General features: G+C 42.3%; 1 protein-coding gene across 1 annotated transcript; it reads left to right on the forward strand.

Moving 5' to 3' along the window:
• Nucleotides 1–7,548: 7,548 nt before the first annotated feature.
• On the forward strand, nt 7,549–8,280 carry LOC138885510 (uncharacterized). The gene has a single exon (XM_070166463.1). The coding sequence runs from the start codon at nt 7,549–7,551 to the stop codon at nt 8,278–8,280; it is 732 nt and encodes a 243-aa protein (XP_070022564.1).
• The last annotated feature ends 1,873 nt before the right edge of the window (nt 8,281–10,153 follow it).

The raw sequence follows: 10,153 nt of genomic DNA on the forward strand, positions 1-10,153 counted from the left end.
GATTTGTTAAAAATAAGCAGGTAGGTCCAGTATACATATTTGGCAAGTGGGTTTTCCACTTTACACTTCATATACCAGCGGTATGGACATATAGGGGGATTTGAAAACCCGAAAAGCAGAATCTGTAGTAAAGGGAACCGTCCAAAGTGGGAAGAGCATAGATGTTTCACTTTCATGGTGACATTCTTAGGTCTTCTATGTTTCCCAGGAAGGATGGGAATATTGATTTACGGGCAGCCGGAGTCGTCAACACTTTGATTACCAATGCCAAAAGCACCCTCGCACCTATGATAGTATCAAAAATATTCCGAGCTCTCACAGCTTGCAAAGTCGGGGTAGATTTTTTCGAAAGCTGCAATTTGTTACTACAAATGTGGATGATTGAGCATCTATGTCATCGTCATCGGTACATGAACTATGGCACAACAGGGAAAATCTGCATAGAGGTGTTTGGTACAAAGGTCAATGGGTTCAAGATGCCAGAAGGGGTCGTAGATTGGATATCCTGCCTCCGCTCCATAACTGCAGATCAGGTAGTGTGGACGTTGGGTTGGCTTCCTGTTAATGAGATTGTGTACATGCCTGCCACCAGTCCTCACTTCCTCCTAATGGGTCTCAGAAGTATCCAACCTTATGCCCCGTACCGGGTTTTAAGATAGTTAGAAAGATGCTAAATAGTCCCCAAGGACGAAGACCTTAGCATTCATGCAGTTGAGATCCGGTTTGATGGCCAATTTCATAAAGTAGTGGTTTGCCAGATCTGGAGTGAGTGCCAATACTTGATGGTGAAAACTCGAGTACGTAATTTATCTAAGGGTGAAGTCTCATCCGGTTACCTTGCTTAGTATAAAAGGAGTGTTGAGTTTGGAAGACCAGCAAAGAGGCCCTACCTCCAAGAATTTGTTGAAGCTTCACAAGAACAATGGGATTGGCTGACCAAAGAAAATGGATACAGAGCCATCATAAGCAAGTTGGATGGGCAAATCAGAGATCTTAAATTTGATAGTGGTTTGAAAGCCGCTACATATGAGGGTGAAAAGAAGAAGTTGGCCCAAGAAAATGAAGCCCTCCGAGCCCAGCTTCGAAGAATGAAGATAGCTGCTGAGAATCCGGGAAGTAGCCAAACAGATGAAAAGACTTATAAACAGTCTTAGGCGGAAGGTATGTGAGTATGGGGCTGACTTGGAAAAGTTTGAAGGTAGTCTGGCAAGAGCCCGGGCAAAGTTGGCAATGAACGCAGAAGGACGGGCAGAGTTTGTTCAGCAATTAAAAGGAAAATATGATAGAGAAGTCGCAAGTCTAAAGAAAAAGCTAGCTACCATCAAGAATGAAATGGCTAAACAAACAATGAACTTTAAGGCAGAGAGGGAACATTTTTATGCATTGATGTCTCGACTGGAAGAGGGCATGCAACAGTTGCAGGAACAAAGCCATCATGACACCCAAGTTCTGGAAGCTAGGTCTCAACAAATTGGGCGCCTTCTCCAAGAGAACGACATCATTAGAGAAAGGATTTGAGGAATTGCTGACTATATCATCATGAAATGCCATGAGTGTGAGGATATGACTAGATCCATCTTCTTCGCTGCAGTGATGACTTTTGTTCACCAGATAATGGATGACTTGGATCGCCTCCAAGGATATCTTGCAAGTAGGCCCGCGCCGAGACCTACTGATGTCATCCGGGCCCCCGAAGTAGTTTTAGAAGTACTTATGTATTCCTGATTTTTCTTTTTGAGTCTGTATTTCAGTTTTCTTTTAGAGTCTGTTTTGAGTCTGTTTTAGTTTTTTAGTTCTTATATGATGGAGTCGTTGTAATAGAAAAAAAATTAGAAGTTTTTAATTTAATGAAAATTTGAAAAACCCAAAATTATTTTTTTCTTTTATTTTGCATTTATCCCTTGAACTACGTGATGATCTGATTCACACGGCATCGTGATACGTAGGCAATCCCCATTGGATCCGGTCATGTTTTTAGATAACTCAAATAACAGAGAAAATGACAAAAAGAGGGCACAAGAAAAAGAGAGAACAATGCAAGAGAGAGAGAGAGAGAGAGTGCAAAGAAAAGAGAACAAATAATGAAAAGCGCAAAAATAAAAGAAAGATGCAAAGATTTGGGAGATAAACAAAAGCCGGGATGAGACATGCAACCGTTGCAAAACATGTAGAAAAGCATTTAACTGTTTAGGTGCATTGCATTCCCCAACGTGCGATTTCCTATGTGTTAATTGTCCCAAATTAACCGGTTTGTTGTGCATGCTTTGAGACCAGGTTCTATTTTTAAGGTGGTTGGTTTTGTGGTAACCTAGCTTCGCACCCCTACTTTACAAGATCCAAAGGAAGTGTTGAAATGACGTCAGGGAGTTATCTACCAATAATTCCCCCCTCAGAGGACAAGCCGTTGACAGTTATCCCGACGTTTGAGCCAGTAACTGCTGAAGAGAACAGGGCACTGCGTCTCCGTATGTTGGAAATGTGGGACGCTTGGTCTAATGGTAGAGAGCCACCTAGCACAATACATGGTTTTCCCGAGTTGATTCCCAGAATAAGTGGAACCTCCAACACCCCTATAAATTACCCGAACACCCCACTCAGATACCCCACCATGTCAGCCCATTTTGCCAGAACACCTTCTGATGTACGCCCCCAGGCACTGATTTTGAGAGTGGCTTCTAACATATTCACCACACCACAAACCTCGGCTACGTCACAACTAACATTGCCCAGGCCAAGCTTTGACCCGTCATCCTTTACTTTCCAAATACAACCATTTCTATCGGACATGGCTCATGTCCCTATAAACTCCTACCCTCAACCACCTCGGTATGAGTTTACCACGGGACAAGAGAGAACTGTAAAAAATCCCGAGCAGGAGGAGATCACTAGGAAAATGAAAAGCATAGAATAAAGTCTCAAAAACATACAAGGCCTGAGTGGCCATAAGAGTGTCTCCTATGTTGACTTGTGCATGTTCCTGCATGTTCATCTACCCATCGGTTTCAAGACTCCCAAGTTTGAAAAGTATGACGGACATGGGGACCCCATAGCTCACCTGAAGAGGTATTTCAATCAGTTGAGGGGAGTGGGCAGAAAAGAAGAGCTCCTAATGGCTTATTTCTAGGAGAGTTTAGTCGGAATTGCATCCGAATGGTATATGGACCAAGACATCTCCCGCTGGAACATATGGGATTTCTTGGCCCGAGACTTTGTCAGGCATTTCCAGAATAATGTAGACATAGCTCTAGATAGAAACTCTTTGTCCAATTTCAAAAAGAAGTCTTTAGAAAGCTTCCGAGAGTATGCTATCAAGTGGCGCGAACAAGCTGCCAAGGTGAAGCCCCCAATGGATGAGACCAAGATGGTCAGTGTCTTCTTACAAGCCCATGAGGCTGATTACTTCCAGAACATGATGTTCGCTATGGGCAAGCCATTTGCAGAAGCTATAAATATTGGGGAAATGGTAGAGAATGGTTTGAAAACGGGTCGCATCCTGAGCCAGTCGGCTATATGAGCTACTTCTCAAGCAATCCAGAGCGGGTCAGGGGGTGTATCAAAATGAAAGAAGAAAGAAGAAGTGGCAATGATGGCTTCAAGTCTCAGAAACCCCCATCAACCCCGGGGTTACTTTGGTTCCTCTTCAAACACCCAACAAAATTATTACCCTCACCAAGATGCGGCATATGCCATGACTCCTCAGCCTTATGCAGTGATGAATGCCCAGCCATACGCTCGTCCACAACAACAGTATAACCTGAACCGAGCTCCACCTCCCAGAAATAACCCTCCTCACCAAGCTCCATACAATCCCCGTCCCCCACAGAATAATTTTCCATATAACGCCCGTGCCCGTGAGCCGCCTAGAAAGACCAACTTCACACCCATTAGTGAATCATATTCCAGCCTCTTCCAAAAGTTGGTCCAAATGGGTTTGTTGCAGCCCATACCTTAAAATAGGCAAAACCTAGAGTCACCTTCCTACATACCCGGTACCTGATGTGCTTATCATTCAGGGACAGAAGGGCACGCCACTGAGGATTGTTGGACCTTCAAAAGGGTGTTTGTAAACCTAATAGAACAAAAATAGGTAGTGCTGAGAGATGAAGAGGCCCCCAATATAACAAATAACTCATTGCCAGCTCACAACAACGAGATAGTTATCAGGATGATTTGTGAGGACAAAGAGTTCGACCCATCTTTGAAGGCTATCATTGTTATCGTCGATGTTGAAAAAAATCCCAAGGTGACATCAAAATAAACCAAGGATGAGAATAAAAACAATTCCACTCCTCAAAGCATAGAAATGGTTGTGGAAACCAATACAAGGGCAATACCTTCTAAGGATGTCGTTCTTTATGTTCCCAGGGCCCCCAAAAAGGAATAGTTTGTGTTGCGTCCTCCCTAAAGGTTTGAACAAAACAAGGTCACGCTTACGGTAACAAAGATGTACGTACCAAAGGGGATGTATGTGGCGCGAGGGCCAGTAATTTCACCTAGGCTGACTAAGCTCGTGGTTATCAGCCGCGCACCACAGAAGCCCATGAAGGACCCCAATGCCGTCCCCTGGAACTACAACAAAGCAGTAGTGACGTACAAGAGAAAAATAAATCATGGGAGAAGTGAATGAAACAAATCCGTCTAGGAAGTACCTCAATCTGGAAGAATTGAACAAGACCAAACAGAAGCTTTTTTCGCTTAAAAAGACAGTCAGTGCTAAAAAGGCTGAAAAATTCTTCTGAAAGATGAAAGAAATGGACTACGATGTAATTTACCAACTCCAGAAGTCTCCCTCCCAGGTCTTACTTTTGTCTCTACTGATAAGCTCGAATGAGCATCAGAAAGTGCTGATAAAAACCATTAATAAGGCATATGTTTCGGTCGAGACCACTGTTGAGCAATTAGAAAGAATGGCGAAATGATTTTTTGAAGTCAACTGGATCTCATTAAGCCGAAAGGACTTGCCTCCGGAAGGGGCCGCCCACAATAAAGCTCTTCATTTGACTATTAAGTGTGAAGGATACTACGTGAAAAGAGTTATATTGGATGGCAGATCTGGGGTTGACATATACCCTCTCTTGACCTTATAGAGAATGGAAATTGATACTAAAAGAATTAGACCCAACAATGTTTGCGTACGTGCTTTTGATGACATCAAGAGAGATATGATCGGGGAGATTGATTTGATCTTCACCATCGGCCCTGTGGATTTTGAAGTAACATTTCAGGTTTTGGACATGGACACCTCCTACAATTTTATGTTAGGAAGACCTTGGATCCATGCGCCAGGGGCCGTACCATCTACTCTCCACCAAATGGTTAAATTTGAACATGAAAACCAGGAAATCGTGGTCCACGGAAAAGATGAGCAATCAATTTACAGAGACCCGTCAGTCCCATGTTTGGAGGCTAAGGAAGGTAGTGAGCACATAGTCTACCATGCTTTTGAGATCGTGGTCATGGACTAGTGTAAGGAAGGAACCCCGTGTCCTCAACCCTTCTTGTCAAACGCGTCAATCATGGTCTCTAGTGAAATGATAAAACATGGCTACAAGTATGAGAAAGGGATTGGGACATCTTTACAAGGCATTACAGAGACTATCACATTGATTGCCAGTGAGCAATTCTTCGGTGTGGGTTTCAGGACACAAAAACTGACTTAACATGGTCTAATGAACGTAAGAACAAGGGTGTGTCCTACCTCAGCTGGTCCCTCATATCTCCACAATGTTTGTCAAGCCAATATACATAGAGGAAGAAGATGAGGCCTTCACGGCCGAAGAAATTGAGGACATCTGTGGGGCAATGAGACAAATGTTATATGAGGCTCATATGGTCCAGCCGAGTGAAGGCTCAAGCACTGCTGAGGTGCAGTATGTGGGGCCAAATGCCAAACTTCAAAATTGGAAGGCTACTCCATTCCAAGTCAGGTAGTCTTGCCATGTTTTCTGCATTCCGAGTTATTTCAGGGTGTAACTCGAATGTTTTTAGTTTATTGTCATTTCAATTCTAATGTAAACCCTTCTATCTTCAAATTCAATGAAATGAAATCAATATTTCATTGTCTATGAATCTCTCTCTTTATTCTTTCTGATTTTTGTTATTTTTCTTATCTCTCTTTTCAGTTCTAATAATGCAGACTTAAATAACATGACATACTTGTGGACTTCATGCCCAGATCCTAACACACTATCTAACTATGAAATAATGAATCAAGAACCAGAATATCATAAAGATGAGGCTTTTAGGGAAATAAACCCAAAACTGGAACAATTTGAGAATAAGCCTAAGCCAAACTTAAATGAAACTGAGCTGGTTAATTTGGGTAGTTCTAAAGAGGTCCACGAAACCATGATAAGCATTCACGCGGATGAAAGGATTAGGGATTCATTGGTACAACTTTTGTTCGAATTCAAAGATGTGTTTGCCTGGTCCTATGATGACATGCCAAGACTGAGTGTTGATTTAGTGGTGCACAAATTGCCAACTTACCCCGGTTATTCCCCTGTCCAACAAAAACAGAGAAAGTTTAAAACAAACATCATTGACAAAATCAAAGAGAAGTCACCAAACAGTTGAAAGCATATGTGATTCGACTGGTCCGATACACCACATAGTTGGCTAATGTGGTCCTAGTGCCAAAGAAAGATGGGAAAACTCGAGGGTGTGTTGATTATCGGGATTTGAACAAAGCAAGCCCCAAGGACAACTTTCCATTACCAAACATCCACATCCTTGTCGACAACTGTGCCAAACATGAAATATAGTCTTTTGTGGATTGTTATGCCGGGTATCATCAAGTTCTAATGGATGAAGAAGACGCAGAAAAGACAGCTTTCACCACACCTTGGGGTACTTACTGTTACAGGGTCATGCCGTTTGGTGTGTAGAATGCCGAGGAAACTTACATTGAAAGTTCCATCTGGGAAAATTTTGGGGTTTATAGTCAGTCATATGGGCATTGAACTAGATCCAACAAAGATAAAGTCTATTCGGGATTTGCCTCCCCCGCAAACTAAGAAAGAGGTTATGAGTCTACTAGGTAGGTTGAATTACATCAGTAGGTTCATTGCTCAGTTGACTTCCACGTATGAGACCATATTTAAGTTGTTGAAGAATGATGTGGAGATTAGATGGACATATGAGTATCAAGAAGCTTTCGACGAAATCAAAGAATATCTGTCGAATCCGCAGCGTGGTCCCACCCGAACCTAGAAGGCCTTTGTTCTTATATTTGACAACGTTGGAGAATTCCTTTGGATGTGTTCTCAGGCAACATGATATGATCTAGAAGAAAGAACAAGCCATATATTACCTGAGCAAGAAGTTCACTAGTTATGAAGCCAAGTACACTTTGTTGGAAAGAACTTGTTGTGCCCTAACTTGGGTCGCTCAGAAGCTTAGGAATTACTTGTTGGCCTACACCACCATCTCATCACCAGATTAGATCCTTTGAAGTACATATTCCAAAAGCCGATGCCCACGGGAAGGTTAGCAAAATGGAAAATCCTGCTCACCGAGTTTGATATAGTCTATGTCACCCGCACGGCAATGAAAGCTCAAGCCTTGGCGGATCATCTAGCTGAAAATCCCGTTGATGATGAATATCAGCCTTTGAGTACTTACTTTCTGGACGAGGAAGTAAATTCAATTGAGGTAATTCCAGAAGACACTAATGCTTGGAAAATGTTCTTCGATGGAGCTGTGAATGCAAAAGGTGTCTGGATTGGGGCAATTTTGATTTCGCCCACTAGTCAACACTATCTAGCCACAACCCAGCTTTGGTTTTTCTGTACGAACAACACTGCCAAGTATGAAGCCTGCATTATGGGCATGAACATGGTAATCGATCAGGATGTGGAAGAGTTGTTAATCATGGGAGATTCCGACTTGATTATTCGACAAGCTCAAGGTGAATGGGAAACTCAGGATATCAAGCTTATTCCATACATACAACATGTCGAAGATCTTAGCAAGCGGTTCAAATCCATCGAGTTCAGGTACATTCCTCGGTTTCACAATGAGTTAGACGATGCACTAGCTACTTTGGCCTCGATGCTGCCATATCCAGGCAATTTCCACATTGACCCACTGGAAATCCAAATTCGAGAAAGACATGGTTATTGCAATACAATTGAGATAGAACTAGATGTTCAGCCATGGTATCATGATATCAAAAGATTCTTGAAAACAAAGGTATATCCCGAACAAGCTAGTAGGGACCAAAAGAGAACCATTAGAAGGATCGCCAATAGTTTCTTCTTGAGCAGAGAAGTCTTGTAGTAAAGGACTCCGGACCTAAACCTCTTAAGATGCGTGGATGCCCAAGAGGCCGGAAGAATCATGAATGAGGTGCACGCAGGAGTATGCGGGGCCCATATGAACGGATACGTCCTTGCAAAAGAAATCCTTTGGGCAGGTTATTACTGGATGACTATGGAAAAGGATTACTTCAGTTTTGTCAGAAAGTGTCATTAGTGTGAGGTACACGGTGACCTCATTCATGCACTGCCTTCATAGTTGCATCCTATGTCAGCACTGTGGCCGTTCGTTACTTGGGGTATGGATGTCATTGGGCCAATCGAGCTAAAAGCTTCAAATGGACATAGATTCATCTTAGTTGCCATTGACTATTTCACAAAGTGGGTTGAAGTAGTAACTCTCAAAGCCGTCACCAAGAAAGAAGTGGTGGACTTCTGCATTCCAACATTATCTGTCGTTTTGGTATTCCTAAAACTATCATTACGGATAATTCTACAAATTTGAACAGACATTTGATGAGGGAGGTATGCGAACAATTTAAGATCACGCATTGGAATTCTACTCTTATCGACCCAAAGCTAATGGCGCTGCTGAAGCGGCAAACAAAAACATAAAGAAGATCCTTAAGAAAATGATTCAAAGTTCCAGACAATGGCATGAAAAGTTACCGTTTGCATTGTTGGGATATCTTACAACTGTGCACACATCAGTTGGGGCAACACCCTACCTATTGGTTTATGGCAATGAAGCTGTAATACCCGCAGAAGTAGAAATTCCATCCCTTCAAATCATCATTGAGGCTGAGATTGAGGACAATTGAATGGGTCAAGACTCGTCTAGAACAATTAACCCTGATTGATGAAAAGCGGATGGTCGTAGTTTGCCACGGGCAGTTGTATCAACAAAGAATAACCCGCGCCTACAACAAGAAAGTGCGGCCTAGGAACTTTGAAGTGGGGCAACTCATTTTGAGACGCATTCTCCCGCATCACAAGGAAGCAAAAGGAATGTTCACTCTAAACTGGAAGGGTTTGTACATTATAAGAAAATTATTGCCAAAAGGGGCATTGTACTTGGGAGACATTGAAGGGAATGACCCTGGAACAACTGTCAATGCAGACGCGGTCAAAAGGTATTACGTTTAACCCTTACGCTGTACAGATATTCTCCGATTGGGATGACGAAGGCTTTCATTCTCGCTACCTAAATACTCTTAACCCTTTGCAAACCCTTTTGATCTGGTTATCTTTCTTTGACTACCCTCTTTGGAACCCTAAAATGTTTGTAAAAAAAGACAACAAAACAACAAAAACAAAAAAAAATCAAAAACAAAGTTTCCTGAACTATGATCGACTTGATTCCGAAAGGATACGTAGGCAGCCTCTCTTTGGGGTTCAGTCATACCAAAACAAAAATCCACATTTCCCCAAAAGTGAAACTGTGGCAGATGTTATAATGGTTCGGCGATGGTTCGACCGAAAGGTTCCAAAGTTGTAATTCAATCCAAACTCTTTTTACCCCAAATCCTGTTCAAGTCCTTTCGATCAATCGGTAAAATGCTCAAGATTGAAAGATGAAGTTACTTGGATCTGATACAATCAAATAAGAGGAATAAAATGAGAAAGTCTTATTGGTAAAAACCCACACGGGCACCGTAAGGCAATGGTGAGCAGAGAAATTGAAAATGAGAGAGTCTTGTTAGTGAAAACTCATAAATAGCACTATAAGGAGATGGTGAGAAGAGAAATAAGAGAGATCGGTTGGGGAAATCCCACAAAGGGCGCCACTGATCGAGAAAGGAATTCCTTACAACCATCGACACTAATAGAGTCTTGGCAAGGTTTCTCGATTTGAATTGTGGGTTATAATGGGTTTATGAGAGTTGGATGGTTTG

Source organism: Nicotiana sylvestris, chromosome 2 (genome assembly GCF_000393655.2).
Source record: "Nicotiana sylvestris chromosome 2, ASM39365v2, whole genome shotgun sequence".
NCBI lineage: Eukaryota > Viridiplantae > Streptophyta > Magnoliopsida > Solanales > Solanaceae > Nicotiana > Nicotiana sylvestris.

What these genes read in the sequence shown, in the direction of transcription:
- LOC138885510 (XM_070166463.1), top strand. Translation starts at nt 7,549, where the DNA reads ATGAAAGCTCAAGCCTTGGCGGATCATCTAGCTGAAAATCCCGTTGAT.